Source organism: Grus americana, chromosome 15 (genome assembly GCF_028858705.1).
Source record: "Grus americana isolate bGruAme1 chromosome 15, bGruAme1.mat, whole genome shotgun sequence".
In the NCBI taxonomy this organism is placed as follows: Eukaryota; Metazoa; Chordata; class Aves; order Gruiformes; family Gruidae; genus Grus; species Grus americana.
This window is the reverse complement of record NC_072866.1, coordinates 7025800-7044035: the sequence shown is the minus strand read 5'-3', so window position 1 is coordinate 7044035 and position 18236 is coordinate 7025800. Positions and strand designations below refer to the sequence as shown.

The 18236-nt window shown below is 40.3% G+C and overlaps 1 protein-coding gene across 2 annotated transcripts in view; it reads left to right on the top strand.

Moving 5' to 3' along the window:
• Positions 1 to 18236, top strand: part of LOC129213269 (uncharacterized) — a 106454-nt gene that overhangs the window by 83595 nt on the left and 4623 nt on the right. For both annotated transcript variants that reach the window (XM_054843009.1, XM_054843010.1), the window contains 16 exons: positions 738 to 859; positions 2309 to 2449; positions 4375 to 4488; positions 4884 to 5012; positions 5484 to 5645; positions 6783 to 6947; positions 8067 to 8232; positions 9561 to 9745; positions 10351 to 10443; positions 10728 to 10932; positions 11844 to 12031; positions 12721 to 12818; positions 13217 to 13401; positions 14439 to 14641; positions 15091 to 15280; positions 15980 to 16089. In XM_054843009.1, coding sequence (XP_054698984.1) covers positions 738 to 859; positions 2309 to 2449; positions 4375 to 4488; positions 4884 to 5012; positions 5484 to 5645; positions 6783 to 6947; positions 8067 to 8232; positions 9561 to 9745; positions 10351 to 10443; positions 10728 to 10932; positions 11844 to 12031; positions 12721 to 12818; positions 13217 to 13401; positions 14439 to 14641; positions 15091 to 15280; positions 15980 to 16089 — 2456 coding nt within the window. The remainder of the gene's footprint in view (positions 1 to 737; positions 860 to 2308; positions 2450 to 4374; positions 4489 to 4883; positions 5013 to 5483; positions 5646 to 6782; positions 6948 to 8066; positions 8233 to 9560; positions 9746 to 10350; positions 10444 to 10727; positions 10933 to 11843; positions 12032 to 12720; positions 12819 to 13216; positions 13402 to 14438; positions 14642 to 15090; positions 15281 to 15979; positions 16090 to 18236) is intronic.

Sequence of the window (18236 nt, the reverse complement as noted above, 5' to 3'; positions counted from 1 at the left end):
TATAGAGAGACACATCCCGCATAATGTTTTTCCTGAATGTTGCCCAAGTGTCCCTTTGAATTTGGAGAGTAAAAGCATTTAATTTTAAGTTCATTTTTGTTTATTTTTCTGTTTTCTTCTTCCTTTGTATGTTTTTGTCCCTCTCCTTCCTTTGTATGTTTTTGTCCCTTCTGGATATAATTTTATATTTTTTTATTTTATTGTCACCCATTTCTGAGGCTTTTTTCAGAAACTGTAGAAAATTCTGTCACTCTACTGCACTGAGTACTGCAGGTACTTGTCATGCTGGCCGCTACCTTGAGGTGCTAAACCCTTATGTTGAGGCTATGCTATCTGAAAATAGAGAAAATAACTGCACTTTCTTGTTTGTGAGTTGTAAGCTGTTCCTCTTCCAGTGTAAGGCCATCTCAGCTTCATAAAGATTACTTTCCTGGCTGTTCTTGCTGGAAATTGCTTTGGGTATAGATATCAATCTTTTGATTATTGTAGGTAATTACTGTTTTGCTGGTAAATAGAGGACTCCTGTTTTCCCTTACGTTTCTTCATATTCAGCAGAAATCAGCACGCTAAAGTCGTTGTGGCTTTTAGGTAGGTGCACGTGTGTGTATGAGCAAAGACCATGTTTTCAGTTGCCCTGCTACCTGTGGGAGAATATGTCCTATGCCTTTTTCTTTATCAGAAAATGAACAGTCATGATTTGTGGCGGGGAAAACTTACTTGTTTTTTTTTCCTTGTAGTGGAACTTTTCCATCCTCTCTCCATCCCTTTCCCATGGCATGCTAGGGTCAACTTGTATGTGAAGCATTTGGCACGCAGTCACCGGGATGATCTTACTGTCGTTTGGAATGAGAAGGACCAGGTACAGCAGCACAGAGCAAATTAATACTGGGAGAATTACAAGAATATCAAGTGGTTCTTTTTTATTATTATTTTAAAAAAAAAAGACATTAAGAAAGCCAGGGAATTCAAGTAGGAGGCCAACTATCCTCCTTCTTGGATGTATAAAAGGCTATGACTGTGAAAGATGAGCAGGTGATATTCTTGTTGGAAGCATTTTCAGGCCATACTATTTTTTTTGTTTGCAGTAACCCCACAGGTTGCTGCATAACCAGAGGCAATGAAATGCACATGGTTCAAAGCACTGGATAAAGGCCATTTCCAGCACTCTCAAAGGCTCTAGGACAGCTTTTGTGAGTAGGTGGAAAGAATAGCACAAATGTCATGTTTAAAGCAGTTTAGTGGGAAGGAAATAAAATCTAAGACAAACGAGTAAGTGTTGAGCATTAGTGTGAGGTTGGAAAGGATGAAGAACCTACCTGTTGCATGGATATATGCTATGTTTACCTACATGTAAACGTGACATATACTTGTGCTTCACATTTTCAGCATTACTGACTCAACTGAAGTGCTTTTGTATTTCATTCTTTCATTCATTAGTGAGAATGACACCTTTGGTACAAAGTTGGTGTAACAGATAAATCAGTTTTTATTTTCTTGCAGTAAGTCAGCATTATTTTTTTTTTTAAATAGAAATAGTAAAAAAGACAGAAGTAGGAGAACTTTAGTTGATTCCCAAATGTGGTTAAATGGGGATGCTTACTCACTTGCAACTAAATACGCCATCTCTATATGTGTGTCTGAAATACAGCACCTTGGCTGAGTATTACATTATTTTCTGAATAAAGTAAAGATAAAAGACAGTGTTAAGAATATGTTACCATACAGAAACATAAATGTGCCTGCAAAAAGAACTAGAATTTCTAATTTCTTTAAAAAGTGCTAAAATTCCAATATTTACTTTAGAAGTATAGAATGTATTTTTGTACTACTACTTAAATTACCACAACCATTTAAATGCCACCACTATTTAAATTGCCACAAAAATATTTTGAAGGGCTATATGATAGCTCCCAGCAACATTACAGAATTTAGTTCCTGATTCTGCAAATGTTTTTGCTTGTGCTTCAACTTTGCAAGCTGCGTCTAAGCACTCTGCGGCAGCGGAGCCTACAGTGCCTAAAGATGAGGCCAAACTTAAGCCTCATCAAAATTAAGCATGGTTAATGATTTTAGTAAAATACAGAGAGGAGTTTTACTTTTAGCTGCACCATATAGGAAATTCAAGTAGCAAGAATGTCCTCATTTGAACATTAATTTGCCTCACTACTTTAAAAAGGAAATTATTATGCACATAATTCATCTGAGGAAAAGGTACAGGGAAATCTCACTGGGTGTATGTTTGAGGTCAGTATGTGAGAGCTGTTTTACTTCACAAGTTCCTTCTTTTACATCTGTTGATATGGATCAGGTATCGGTGTCATCTTCTCTGAAGTTTGGAAGAGACCGTATGAACTACAGAGCCACAGTTGCCCACCCTTTTAATTACACTCTGAAGCAACTGGAGGTCCATTCCCTGTCAGAAAGAAGAGGCAGAAAGTACAACCAGCAGGTGAGATCATGAAAAAGGGCTGCAAAATACAAAGCTGTAATACTATATTTACTGTTAGCGTACCTTTCGTCTCAAAGAATTGCAGAACCAGGTATCATCCTGAAAAATGTAAAGAGCACCAAGCACTATAATCTCCTTGTGTCCAAACCACCACCATTGTTTCCTTTTGTAAGCGGAACTGTTGCTAGCTGAAAGTATCAGTCTTGCACTTACAGCATTGACCCACTTTGGATGGTAAGAAGCCAGAAGCGCACAGGAGCCAGCCTCACAATGAAAATGAGGCAAATTTTGTCCACAAAGTGATGAACAAACTCCTATTCCACAAAAAAGCCAGAAACCCTTTGATACCCATTAGAGCAAACCTAAATTTTTGGACTGTATGGGAAAAAAAAGGAAGAACTCCACAAATCATCCTTCAAGATCAAAGATGACAGAATATTTTCTGTCTGAAAATGCACTGCATGGGCCAGGACACTCCAGTTGCTGTGGCTGAAGAATTTCTGCTCAGTCATAAGTTGCACAAACTGTACGATGTTCTATTTGTTCATCTGGAGTCTTTTTGGTACTCATAGTGGTGCCACAGTGCTCTCAGGTTGTTTTCACTAAGTGGTCTGTTTATCCCAAGCATCGTATTCAGAGGATTAATTCTCTTGGTAGTGTCATTATTCCACTGATGTCATTAATTGCTATGCATGTGTGTTGGGTTTGCGTGGCAAGGTTTTGGTAGCAGGGGGGCTACAGGGGTGGCTTCTGTGAGAAGCTGCTAGAAGCTTCCCCTGTGTCTGATAGAGCCAATGCCAGCCGGCTCCAAGATGGGCCCGCCGCTGGCCAAGGCCAAGCCAATCAGTGCCTCTGTGATAACATATTTAAGAAGGAAAAAACAGTTAGAGAGCGCTTTTGCAGCCGGAGAGAGGAGTGAGAAGATGTAAGAAACTCTGCAGACACCAAGGTCAGTGCAGAAGGAGGGGGAGGAGGCGCTCCAGGTGCCGGAGCAGAGATCCCCCTGCAGCCCATGGTGGAGGACCCCACGCAGGAGCAGGTGGAGGCACCTGAAGGAGGCTGTGGCCCGTGGGAAGCCCACGCTGGAGCAAGCTCCTGGCAGGACCTGTGGACCTGTGGAGAGAGGAGCCCACGCCAGAGCAGGTTTGCTGGCAGGACTTGTGACCCCGTGGGGGACCCCACGCTGGAGCAGTTTGCTCCTGAAGGTCTGCACCCCATGAGAGGGACTCTATGCTGGAGCAGGGGAACGATGAGAGGAGTCCTCCCCCTGAGGATGAAGAAGCGGCAGAAACACCGTGTGATGAACTGACCATAACCCCCATTCCCCGTCCCCCTGTGCCGCTGAGGGGGGCAGAGGTTGAAGCTGGGAGTGAAGTTGAGCCCGAGAAGATGGGAGGGGTGGGGGGAGGTGTTTTAAGATTTGATTTTATTTCTCATTCCTCTAGTCTGTTTTGCTTGGTAATAAATTAGATGAATTTCCTCTCTAAGTTCGGTCTGTTTTGCTCGTGATGATAATTAGTGAGTGATCTCTCCCTGTCCTTATCTCGACACACAAGCTTTTTGTTATACTTTTTCTCCCCTGTCTAGTTAAGGAGGGGGAGTGATAGAGCTGCTCTGGTGGGCACCTGGCCTCCAGCCAGGGTCAACCCACCACAGCATGTTAGACCCGGTGCAGCTTCCAGAGAAGAGAATGGACTTTTGTGGCCTCCGCTGTAAAAGTGCAGTTTCCCTGTGTGTTTGTCTAAGGCCCTGAGCTTCCAGGCCATGTGGAATTCAATGGACTTCTAACATTTTTCTGTAGCAGTTTTAATTGTGTTTCTTTTTTCCCCCACTGGGTGGAGATCATTCTGCTAGATCGCCGCACAGGCTCTTCTGCTAGTTCTAGTCTTGCTTCACTGGACAAATTCTTCTTTTTCTGATTTCAGCTGCAGCTCACAGGGAATGGTGGGCAGCCTGCTGACATCCGACTGACCCTGGAGGATAAATCAAAGATGAACGTCACTGCCTGGGATGGCTGTGTGACACTCTCTTCAGGTCAGGTATGAGTCTTTGAATCTAAGAAGGCATAAGTATAGCTAAATTTCTGGGTTTGAGTGTCACAGAATTAATTTTTTCCACGCTTGTTATCATATGAAAACCTTTTACTTGAAGTCAACCTTTTCTTGTCTCAGAGGAAGAAAAATAAAACCTCTGAAGAATTCTCTTTCATGTTGCCAGATATGTTCGTATTTGGGATGCAGTTTTCCTTCGGGACAGAATCGTCAACCCCTTAGGTTTCTTGGTAGAGATTGAAGCAGTCTTTTATGGATGTAGACCATCCAGGGGTTCTCACAGGGGTGTATTTTTGCCCAGAAAGCATACTACTCTAGTTTATACTGAACCCTTTTTTTAGGAAATTGTTAATATGTATGTCTTAATTTTTTCCCCCTTCCAGCTTCAGAGAGTATTAAGTCTGGAACATCTGCATGCCTGTGGTTCTCTAGAGAGAAGATTAGCGTCATTTAATGAATATCTAGATCTGAACTGGGATGACAAAAAATTCAAACACAATTTAACTTATGAGGTAAGAGAAGGCAGTTTTATCTGTTAACTCACCATTTTTATGGAAGCTGTTCTTAATATCTGGGAATTTATTTAGTTTTTATATGTAATTTTGAGTGGATTTTCAGAAAGCATCTGTAGAGTACCAGTTTCTCTGAAATATCATTATTTCATTTTACCTTTTACGTATTTCTTTGCATAGGAAGAAAGCTAAATGTAGCATAATTAAGAAAAAATGAGGTCTTACAAACTAGAGTCCTCACTTGTGCCCTGAATTTGCAAAACTGTTAATTCTGTAGGATGGGGACCAGTAACTGTGCTGATAAGCCAAAACATTGTCAAGTGGAAATGTTACTTTAAAAACCTGAAGCTACTAGAGTAAAAAAAGCCAGCACGGGGACAGGATGAGGTTGAGAGCTGGGACGAGTGAGCATGGAGGAGTGTCTAAGATTCTGTTGTCATATTTTAACTTTGTTTTCTTGGCTCATTGCAGAGAAATCAATTCTTATCTCCTGATAAATTTCAGTTAGAAGCTGTTCTGGAAAATATTTTCCTGACCTCATGCACCAAACAGAAGATTCTGGGGAAAATAGAAACAAACTACTCGTCTTGCCTCGACTATTATATGAGCTTTGAGTTCTGTGACCTTCCAAATGTAAGTGTTACATAAACATGCTGAATCTACTTCACTTTAAATGTAATTACTGGTTTGGAGACTCAGTTTTCCTCAGCTGCAACTTTTCACAAGAATTGCCATACTTCTGTAATTTAATGAACCATAAATAGTGTCTTTTGATGGGTTGAGGCAGAAAGGTCATGTTTGCCACTGTCATATATTCTGTAGGTCCTATCACAGTTGTAAACATTCCCACTTCCTCCATGTTCTTTCTTTCCTATTCCTCTCAAAGGTCTTTTAATTTCATGTTTCTGGAGAATATCAAAACAGACTCATGAGTGATTGAAATGGAAACTAGAGAGGAATAAAAGTGCTTTCCTTCCCCTGTACATAAAAGTTTACTGGGTTTTATGGCTGCTCTGCTGGTAGTGATGGATTTTTGAACCTTAGTGTAACCTCATAGTTGTCATTTATTTTTATATAACACACATAAACCAGGTGCCTATCCATGATCTTCCTGAGGTACAAATTGGACCCCAGTGTTGCTTGTAGATATTCACAACAAACACAAAACTTCAAACTTGTAATAAATGCGGTCTCTTTCCAGTTCCCAGTGGCTAAAACACATCTCAGTCGGTTTCCTCATTTACTGTCAGAGCAGGTCACACCCAGGTAGTAATGGGAAACAGCAGCCAAATTCTGATGCCAGTGAAAACTTTTTCCAAGACATGTTAGTACCTGTTTATAATGCAAAAAATGTATATGCACATTACTTCAAAATCAGGTGCCTCTGTATTCTTTTGGATCCTTTTCTTCAAAGGCATGTATCAAAAATGCCTAGCTAGAGTAGTTGAGAAGCATAAGACCAGAAAAATGGACTTGTTTTAATAAAATACAGTTATATTCCAGCTGTTCATCTTGTCTTAGGCTGCAGTCACTGAACATACTTTGTTGTACCACAGAAACTGAAGATGTAATGAAGTAAGACAGTGCTGTGAGAAGGAGGACATGCTGGTTTCTGAAATGACAAGTTTTGTTCATCACTTCATTTGTGTGATTGTGATGAAAATGTGTAATTTCATGAGAATGCTAACATTATACGACCTCTTACTACTCTATGCAGAGCCCATTTCTGTGGAAGAATTAAGTTTTAACACCTTTTTTGTTCATACTTAGGTAATTGTTTTCTCTGGAAAACACCAGCTCAACAAAGATGACATCATTTTGCAATCAGAGGGTAGATTCCACCTTGCTGATCATGGGAGAGATGAGGGGTTGATTGGAGTATCCTTAAAAAATCAAAGTACAGCTGATGTGAAGAACTATTCTTTGGAAATTGAAGTGAGTTTTTATTTTATTTTAATGCCACTGGGGTTTGGGATTTGGTTTTTAAAGGCCTACTGCCATCTATCTTCCAAACAGATCAGGTGCAGCCAGTGACTTGTTAAAACAGCAGGCAAGTACAGGCAGCATAAAACACTCCTCATTTCCTTAGTTCTGTTTTTAAAGGAGCAGTTATGCAATGCACATGCAGCATGATCGAGAGAGAAAGGAAGGTACCAGCATTAGTTGTCTGCAGAGCTCAGTGACAAATACAATATGTGTATTCAAGTGGAGTATATAAAAGCTTTAAGAGGCTGTGTGTTATAATAGCTCACCTTCTTCAGCATGACTGGTCTGTTTGAAGCATTTTTTTTTTTGCACCATAACAAAGATAATAAAAAGAAAAAAGAGGGAAACAAAATGTGAGATTCATAAAAAGCACTGTTTACCAGAAAAAAGAACTGACCTTAAGAAAAGCACAGAACAGCTAAAATGATGCTCATCCTCTGCAAATCTCTTCCTTTTTCTCTCCTCTCCTATTTCGCACTTCCTGTTAATTTTCTGTGAAATTAATAAGGTGGAGAAGCTGATGGTGGCAACAGAGTGAGGCAGAAAAATAATGTGTTCAGCACCGTCCAAACTCTTCATCAGAAGGAATGTGGGCAGTCAGTCATAATTAACTGAGACTATAGACCACCCCTTAACAAACGATGATGATTTAATCAGTAACAGGCTAAGACAAATGCTAAATTGTTTTTCCTTCTCTCTTTAGAAAGAAGGGAGATGAAAGAAGTATCAGCTGCTCTACTTGGGCTTTCTCTAGTCTTTGTTTTGGAATAAATGGCACAAATTAGCAGCCTCACAGGGAATTGACTGTTAGAATATGTTTCTTTTATTGCTACCATTAAAATTTTGTCCACGAGCCATGTGCTATCTAGTCATCAGCTCTTGAGCCACTCATCCTAATGCCCGTGCCTTTCTTAAGAGTGTAACTCCTGTGCAGTGCACAAGCATTGGAAGACATTTCCCTCACCACTTGCCTTTCTGTGGGAAGCACTGATATTTGAGCATTGTCTCTAAAAATTCATTAATTCTGTGTGGTGGGTTTGAATAAACGTTTTTCCTTTATGGCTGCAGTTAAAAGCCTTTGAAGATATTTGGCTAGGCGTGACAGGAACTGCTACTTCCTCATCCGTTCAGAGCCAAATCCTGGTGGAGGGGAGTATTGATCAGAAAGAAAAAGTAAAAGTAGCTGCTTCTAAAGGAAAGGAGTGTTTTCAGTACTACATGGGGTATTTGAAAGGTACGTATCTTCACGGATGACACTCTTAGTGATATGATTTAGTTTTAGGTAGTTGTGCAAGGAGCAGGAAGTTGGACTTGATGATCCTTGTGGCTCCCTTCCAACTTGAGATATTCTGTGATTCACAGCTGTCGTTGGTATGAAGAGGCAGGAAGAAAGGCTGTGTCTCTCTAGTGCCGAGCTAGCTCAGTTTCATGGCAATTCAAGCTATTCAAGTTATTCAGATAAAGAAAAGCTGAAGTTTAAAACTTGTTATACAAAGCTCAGTTTGGGAGGCATTTGTACGGTTACTGGCCAGGGAAGAATTATAAGAGATGGTGATCGAAGATAAGATTCATTTTGTCTTGATTGAGCCATCTTAAGGTTGTGTGCCTTGTTTAAGATAATCATTACATTCCAATTTCAATGAAGGGAAAGAGAAAAGCACCTCCAGAGGCTGACTCTACTCCATGCTGACACAGCTGTATGAAATGGGATGTATGAAATCACCCTCTGCAGGTGATCCTCTTGGCAGCTGTCAATTCTGATTGACAGCAGAGAGGAAACAGGGCTGTTGGCTCAGACTGTGCCTGACTTTTAGGTGACTAAAGTTAGATGGAATGAGACCTGCTGCAAGTGCTTTCTGTTGTGACTCATCCACCTTTCAACAACATGTGCGCAAACCAGGTAAATTTGGTGGTACAACAGTTGTCTCAAACTCATGTTGCTGGCAATCCCAGTCCTAGTTTCAGTTACTGCTTTGCCATTCCACACTTCTGCAGTGGAGTTTCTCTCAGGTTCATGGTCTCACTTGTAAGTGCCATGATGTATTTGAGATTAAGACCATTAGTTTGTGAATTACTGATGTCATAAGTTTGTAGAAATGATTCAACTCAACTCTCTCAACCCAGATTCTATGAACATTTCACCAACCGTTTCTGCTTATGCTCCTGAGTACTTGGGCAGAAACAACTTACGTGTGTGGATGAGTGACTGACTCTGTTTCATTTATGGTTTAAGCAGTTTTGAAACATCAGCAACAAGGGGCAGTGGAAGACTAAAGTAGAAAAAAAGCCTGTAAATCACTGTGACTGAGACAATTATTTAGATTTATATTAATTCAGCATTTTCTTTGCAGTAGCAAATCTGTATTTGTAAATCATTCACAAGCCACACAGAAGAGAACACTGACATTGATATAATTTTCTCCTGTTCATCTCTTGGGTTTTTTCCCACAAACACCTGACACAGACACTGATTGATCACCTAAGTAATTAAAAAGCTGGCTTTGAAACAATGTCTGTCAGTGTTGTTCCTGTAAATGAAGCTCTCTCTTTTCATTCTCTAAGGGGATTTGGAAGAAGGAATGGAAGTCAGTGCTTGTACTGATGGGCAACAGATGGCTACTGTTAATACCTATCTTAACATTAACGGTGAAAGGCAAGAAAACATGGGACAAATGATTCTCAGAGCTGTTAATGGAAGCTTGAGTTTTCTGGCTCATGGATGTGGGGATCCAGTTCTTAAGGCTGAGGTGAGGCCCTTCAGTGACAGTTAATTGCAGTGTGATTTTTCCAGAATATTGTTTAATCTTGTCAGTTTGATGGAGCATCTTCCAGGTAGGCTTCAGGTGTGAGTTTTGGTGGGTAACCAGGCAAACAGGGGAATTATGCAATTTTAAAACTCATAATAACATTATTTTTCACTTTGGTGTGAATCGATACCATGATGAGAATTAAAAAGTTCAGCCCTACCTAGAAAGCATTGAAAATATGGGACCCTCTCCTAAAGGGTGTATTCTCTGATGAGGGTAAGTAAATAAAGTGAGAGCAGCGGTAATGTGCCAGGGCTGCTCAGCATGGGGGTTACAAAACTAAGATTAGAATTCCTGAATGTGCTTTTACTTCTAATAGCGTTTCACATACTCTCTGCATGGAAGAGGCTTTTCAGTTTTTCATCCTTAGACTCTTCTGTTCGCATTTCCAACCGTTGAATAACGCAGAAGTCATTTCCTCTGAGGAATGGGAGGCCACTGTGGGTCTTTGCTGGCATTTAAACTAGTACAAACTTTGAGTGATTTGGACCTAGCAGAAGCAATTCTAAATCATAAATTCAAGGGTTTTATTCACCTTCTCACAGTACAAACTTAACGAAATTGGCAACCTTCTGAAAACCAAACTGATGGAGAAGATTAAGAAGTTTGACGGATATATGTGGAGATTCAGGAGATCAGTAAGTATCTGTACATCATTTGTGAAAGCACCGTGAAATGTTCATGCAGTGTTAATTAAAAATCGTTACATTGCATGTAGTTGGTTTGTTTCTCTCAAACATTTAAATGGTTAATCCTGTGTGAACCTGCAATTCATCCATAGATGAGAAGCATGTTTCATGGTAAAGATCCTATATCTCTGCAGTGATGCTGAGGAGTTCAGAATTGCCTTGGAATGGAGTGAAAGCTTTGCTTGTGATCATTATGTATTTTGATATTTCTTCTTATTTGGGAACTACTGTAGGTGCAGCAAGTTGCTTTTCTGTCTGAAGCAGCTGGCTGGCCTTCGATAGCCTTGCAAAAGGCAGCAGGATTCCTCCACAGTGTGTGTAGAGCTGCCGCCCAGGTGTGGAAGCAAAGTGGAATCAGGCAGATACTGAGCAGCAAGCTCCCACTTTACCTGGATAAAATTCAAGGCATTGTCCAGCAAATGCAGAATGAATTGCAAAGTAAGTAAAACCATGCAAAGCAAGGAGAATAAGGACAATGTCAGTGGAGGGCAAAACAAACTGAGTATAAAGGATGCTGAACAGTGCCAATGTTTCTATTTTGATCTAGCAAAAAGTGCTGACCTTGGCTCTCGATTTAGAGAGTGGGAGCCTTGATGCAATAAGCTCTAAGTAACCTCAGTGTGACCACCTTCCTAATGAAATCATTGAAGAGGCATTCTCTTGGACACAGGAGTCCAGGTTCAATCAGATGAGAACAGAGCCCTGATTCCTAAGCTGAAGCATTTCCTCCCAAAGGGCTGTTCGTATCCATCCTTGAGTTGTGAATGCTCGCACTAATTGGATTTCACTTGATCTGTTTTTTTCCAAGTCTATCCAGTAGCCACTAATTCACTGGTCAGCTGGACTGTGGCCCATATTGAAGCCATTGAGAGATGTGGTCAGCTGGAATGAACTGAGAAAAACTTCAGTTCTCACAAGATTAAAACCTCACTTTGGGCCACTTACCTCGAGACTCTTCCCACTCAAAAGTGGGATTTACTTAACATGTGTTTGAAACCAGTTGTGACCAAACTGTCTTGTTATTCCTTGATCAGGTGCAGGTTGAACTGTACAGCTCTGATGGTGGCACATTGCAAAGCACGCCTCACATTTATTTTGCAAAGCAGCAATGTATTTATAAAATAAGGCGTATGAGTGGATCAGAGTCATAGCTAAATGCCTCTTTTAGTTTTTCATAACACTGTATCCATGCACACAGCTGTGAAATGTGCCTGCCATGAAAACACAGCTGCCTCTTCCTGCTTTCTGTGTCCCTCCTTCACTTACATTGGAAGTTGTGGGGAAACAAACCAACAGCCACTTGGTACCATACTAGCTAAGGTTTGTTTCATGTTCTGTGTTTGCTTCAGAGCCATTAGCAACTTTGAAGGATGCCTACTACGATGTAACCTTGAAGCCGCTGGATGAAGTTTGGCAAGAGAAGACAGAAGAGTACATGAAGAAAATCCAAGCTTTTTTGCCCAGGATTGTAAAAGATGTGTGGCTAATGGAACCAATCCAGGTGGCATTAAAGGTTGTGAAAGCAGGCTTGGATATGGTTGGTATAACTCAATTCTCCATTTTTAATGGTTTGAAAGACAAAGCCTACAAATTAAAGTCTCAACTTTGAACTATGATACACAAAAATAGTTAAATATTTTTGTTTATGGAAACAAGGCGGTTATCTTTCCACAGAACAAGCTCGTGCACAGCTAATTTACTGTTCTTGAAACATTTGACCTGCTTTGAAAACAGTACTTTTCCAGCTAGAAGAGAGGTTGTTTTACTAGTTTTGGTTGAAATCACAGCAGCAGTAATCAGTCATTCATGTAGCTTTTGCTTTTCTTCCATAGACAGGAAGGATTTTGATTCCAACAAATAATGTGCAGATAGGTTTGGGCTCTTCTAGTTGAAATGAAGAGCACAAAGGATATATCCTGACACCAGTTCATATTAACAATGATATCAGTCCTTTGCAAGCTACTGAAGCACTTTAACTCAGTGAAGTATCGGTATACTTTAAGTAATGTCATTTTAGGAAGGATGTATTTCTGTCCATTATTTGTTGCTGTAGTGACTAGTGCCTGTCCTCCGGATATTAACCTCTAAATGACAAGATGCTGTCAGGCAAGTGACAAGTGCAAGAGAGTAAAGTGCTATTTCACTGACTTGCTTTGAAACTCATTATCAAGTACTGACCCTGCCCTGAAGCCAGGTTTGTAATCTCCTTTTCTGCCTCTCCAACAGACGACGCAGCAGATGCTGAGGTGGGCAGAGGCCACGTTTGCTAGAGCTGTGAGCAAGATCCGGAAGCCCTTACTCAACCTTTACAGTTTTTCACCCAGGTAATCAGTATTTGTTGCAGGAACCCTGCTGCCGGGTAGTGTTCTAAATGGATATGTGCATAGTTACATCAGCTTGTACGCTGAGGGTTGCAAACAACCATCTGACCGTTCTTTCCTTTGCGCATGTGGCATAATACCGTAATGTTCATTTTTGTTGGCTACCAGGACAGGCTACATTTCAAAAGAAGCTACTTGGGAGCAAACAGAATAGCAATAGCTATGAGAACTGGCCTTATATGGCATGGTGCACTGCAGGTCATAGCCATTGTGTATCTTTGTTTTGCCATTCTAACCAGACTACAGTTCTTATGAATATTTCACTTCCACATTTCTAATAATAAAGCAACTGCATTTCATCAGCTTAGCAGATAAGGCGCTGTTTTGTTTGCATTCTACAGGAATTGTGCAGTGGCAGTAAAACTACCAGTACTTCCTAAAGCAGGCCACTCCCTGGATCTGGCAAATATTACTACTTATCTAATTGAAGAAAAGCTAATGAGGCCTCTCCAGGATCTCTACAATATCAACATAGTTGCAGAGTATTACAGATTCAAACGGAGGATGATGGAGAGTCCCTTTGAATGTAAGCCCTTTCACAGTGCTGCTTTTTGTTTGTAACTGGGTCTATTTCCACTTACTTAGGTCTAAATTTTACAAATCATATTTGGAATAGTTTACATAGAGATGGTCACTAATTAATAATTTTCCTATAAACTTTATATATAGTCTTTCTTGAAAACAATAATTGTATGTATACTATCAACACTTTGGGTAAAGCTGACATACAATAAACACTCCTCTACTTAATATTCATGCAAATTTGGCAACTCTTTACATTTCCTACTGTTGAGCCTAGAAATCATCAGGTGGTGCTTATCTGTCTTATCTATAAGCTCTTGTGAGTTGAAACTATGGTTCAGTGCCAGTCACGCCTGTGGCCCTGGGTCCTGCCATGGAGGCTTTGTCCATGCTTTGAAATTGGTGACATCAGTCCTGCTGACTGTAGGATGAAAAAGCTCAGAGACAATATTACCTGAAAAAGCATTGCTAAATGCTAAAAAGACTGCATTAACAGTCCCAACCATCCCTTGTAGATAATGGCTTTTCCAGAAAGAGCCATTTTTAATGGCTTCCTCCCAGTAGGCAGAGACAATGGAGGGCACTGAAAGTAGGTCCTAGTGACCAAATAATCTGAGTGATACATCAGCAGGGTTTCCTGGACTGTGACTCCGATGCTCTGGTTTGGCAGGGTATTTTTTGAGACAATATTCTTGCTGTTTTCTGCATAGGAATGTATAATGTGTATATGGGGTGGGGGCTTACAAATATGACTGTCAGGTAGCATGACTATAAATCAAGATGAGCATTGAATCCTAAATCATGTTTCTCAAAGTTTTAGGACACTCAGGTGGATCTGTAATGCAGTTATTCGATTGTTTCCTTTCTGGAGAAATTTTTTTTGCAGAGCAACTTGTAACTAATTAAAATGTAATAATAGCTTGAGAAATTATTTTAACAGTATGCCAGCCAGAAGCCATATTGCTGTCTGCAGGTAGTAGCACAGCACTTGCTGCTCTGTGGAAAACTCACTGATGTTTCTTCTGACATACCGTTCTCTAGATCATGCTATGTTAATGGGGACCAAGCATCTTATGACTTTTGATGGAAAAATCTATGATTTGGCATCGAAGTGCAGTGTACTTCTTGCCAAGGATTTTGTTCACAACACTTTCACTGTAATACTAAATGAGGAGACTAGTAACTCAAGATCACTGTATGTGGAGATGAACCAGACCGTGATCAGTATCTACCCAGGATTGAAGGTAGGAGGGGAAAGGCAAACATTCTTCCTTTCCAGACCAGAAATTATCTTCAAACAAACAAAAAGAAACAAAGAAAAAAGTCTTCAAACTATTAATGCTCAAAACATAGATCAGAACAGCTCTGCAGAACAAAAATAATTTTATCAAGGGCTGCTGCTTTGCTCTCTAGGTACTTAAAATTTAAGAGAGGCTCAATGAACTTTTTAGCTTTCCTCTTACATGGTCAAAGAGAATTGCAGTTGGAGATGTCTGGAGAACAAACTGAGCCCATAGGCTCAGGGTACCTGGGAGGCTTTGTGCTTCCCTGCGCTTTCAGCAGTTTAACTCAACCCCGGTCTCATTCCCTAACTCTGGGCTGAGCAAAATTGACCCTATCCCACCTGCAAACCCAGACGACTTGCTGGTCATTAAACTTTCATTGTGACATATTTGAAATTGCATTTTTTCAGATATCCACAATGTATAACTTTCCCTTTATGGAAGAGACCTGCCAAGGACTGGATCAATCCCTTGAGAAAAATACGACTAATTCAAGGAGAGACACCAACAAAATTGAAGTGTCTAATCAGAAAGGAGTCTCTGTCTCTTGTGACTTTCAGTACGATCTTTGTACTGTCACGCTGGCTGGCTGGCACCATGGTGAGTATCGTCATACAGCTTTTGTCAGCTCTCAGTCTTGTCTTCTGTATCTCTGAATTATCATCACCTCTAGTACCAGCGTGTGTGTTTTCTTCCACTTGCTTTTTCCCTTCTTCGTTTATACACTTTTACACACTGTTTATATAATACCATGGCAATGGCCCTAGGCATTCCCTGGCTATTGTCAGTAAAGCAGGGTATGTATCGTTCCAGTAAGAACAGCAGGTGTTTACCAAGGTTATTATTGTTTCAGTGCAATAAAGCAGATGATAGATAGAAACGGGTTGATGTAATGCCAACCCCAGCCCAACCCCAAACTATGTCTGAGAATCACTGCTCTATAGAAGGCATATCGTGTCAAACCTGCAGGAGCATGAAAGAGGGCGGCCTAAAAGCTTCCAGAGTTTTTGGCATATTTGGAATATATTCCCCACACTGTTCTAAATCTCATACCCCTGAGATTAGCACAGAATGGATGCGATACCTTTATCTCGTCAGGAGAAGGAGATGAACAGCTAACAAACGAGACAGCAATGCAGTCTGAGAAATCCGTAATGGATGCCTGGACAGCCTTCCCCTCTTCCGCATTACAGCTGAGCTCTGCTGTACAGAATAATCGGAGCCTAGAGGCAGCTTCTAAAATTCTCCTGTGTCTCCTCATGACAACCTCTATTTTACGCCATTTCAATTTCACACCAGGTATTTCAGCTGGGCTTTTTGGTACCAATGATAATGAAGCTGGAAATGAATGGCTACTTCCTAACCACTCCTTCAGCAACAGCGTGCAAGAGTTCACACGCAGCTGGCAGGTAACAACCTGAAAGGATTCTTTCTATGCAGATTACCAGTGTTGCTGGAGCACAAAGGGCAACATCCACCATACTGTTCTGGCTTAGATGAACTAAAGCTAGGTAGTGAAGACAGCAGCATAATGTACGATTGGTTTTCCTGTGTTTAACCAGGGAAAAGGTTGCACATATTTGCTAATAACCACATAAGAATTCCCTGTAGATAGGTGTTGAGCATTTTTGGTCTAAGTGGTAAGGTGAAACATGGAGGCTATTAGAAGAAACTGGTGTTGGAGCCAGGTATTTTTGATGTTTTTCCATACTTAGAACACCTCTTTCTGGAATGCAGAGCCAGGAGGTGTTTGGTCTGGGACAAATCCACATGTTCATCAGTCTGGGCACAGTTTGTACCAGGAAGTTTTCCCTCCTGAAGTTTTCTTTGGAACTGGTTGTTGTAGCTGGGTATATTGAGCCTCTTAATTTTTTTTGGTCTTCCTGCTTTTCACCTTATCAAGAAACAAAGCTTTAGAAATCAGTACCTAGTAAACTTGCTCACTGTCCCCATACCACTAAGGGCTGAGACTTTTTTGGAGGGATAGCTGCAGCTGATTCAGTTATTAACTTGCATAAAAGGACTTCCTGTAACTATCTTAAATGAATGTTGTAACTCTTATACCAGTAACATTATACCTCTTAGCTTCAGACACACTTAATTCATGTAATTTATCTTCAGCTGAAAATAATCTAAACATGAAAACATGTAGGTGTACATGTAGCCATTTGTGAATGCAGCTGACCAAAAAAAAAAAAGCAGCCTTACTGTGTTGTCAAGCCATGTTGACAGGATCCTCTATGTCCCTTCAAGCCTAACTTGAGACTCTTACTACAAAAAAAAAAAAAAAAAAAACAACCAAAACCAAAAAAGAAACCAGCCTCTTATTATTTTGTGACTTCCCTTTACCTTCTCTCACCAGAGGATGTCCAAGTTCTGGGCACAGAAATGCTGCTATTTTCAGCTTTATTTCAGTACTTTAATTAGAAAAGAGGATTGCTTCAAGTATCTTGCACTTTGCTGCTGGAGAGATACTTAATGAGTTTGCAGCCTATATTTATGTTAATAATGGGGCAGGACTGTGCCATGACTGACTGTAGGTATAATTTTCTCAATTGCTTCTAATACATTCATAAAATGCAACCATCTAATGCAAAACTATCCAGAGAAGTTAAACTAAAAATAACAATCAATTAAAAGCAATACTTAAGAAACTTAGTATCATAAACAAGCTGGGAAGTCATATATGTCCTTCTTTAAGTGGCTGATGGCATAATGACTACACTTACGCTATTGATTGGTACACTTTATTTGTAGGCCATGGCATCTTTGCAGTGCTGTATAGTGCCAAGAAAAGTTTGTAGATGACTCTAGGTGAACTCTGTGCTGTTTGCAGTCATATCTCCTTCAGAAAAAAAGTAATAAAAAGACTGATGTGCCAATAACGTACTATTGTCTTACATCATTAAAGCACTGGCCAGAAATGCAAATATGTCAAGTCAGGAGTTCATTAAAGTCTTTGAAACTTTTCTGCAGCAGTCGGAAGGGATGATAACAGTGGAAATACCCAGTTCAAAGAGGCAGCGTATTCAGCTGTGCTATGAAATGGAGCTTGCAAAAAAATCCTTCCTGACCAGAAGCTTCAGCACAACTGTATGTGATACAGAAAGTGAAAACACAGTCAGGTTAAATGTAGCCAGGTATCTAAGCCTGAAATAAAAGCAGTCAGTCACTCTGCATTGCTGAAGTCACCTCACATCGAACTATGAACTTGGGCTATAGTCTATAGCTTTGTTACAAGCCTTTGTCAGGCACTGACCTTGCAAATAACATCAGTGAAGTTCTAGTGTTACAAGTCCAGCTGCTGTACAACACAGGGAGGTTTATGAGGAGACTGCAGCTATTTGACTCCTGCAGGGTGAGGGTTATCTGAGAGATTAAACTGGCAGTTAGTTTTTCTTAGTAATTAAAATAACTTGAGTTTACACTTGTTTAAAGAACTTCTAAACTCAAAGACTTGCCAGGAAATTACTGACTAAAAAAAATAGTAAGTTGCTGATCTGATACAGAGTACTAAAATCAGTATTCAGTCAAAACAAACCCTGAGAAAGTTTAG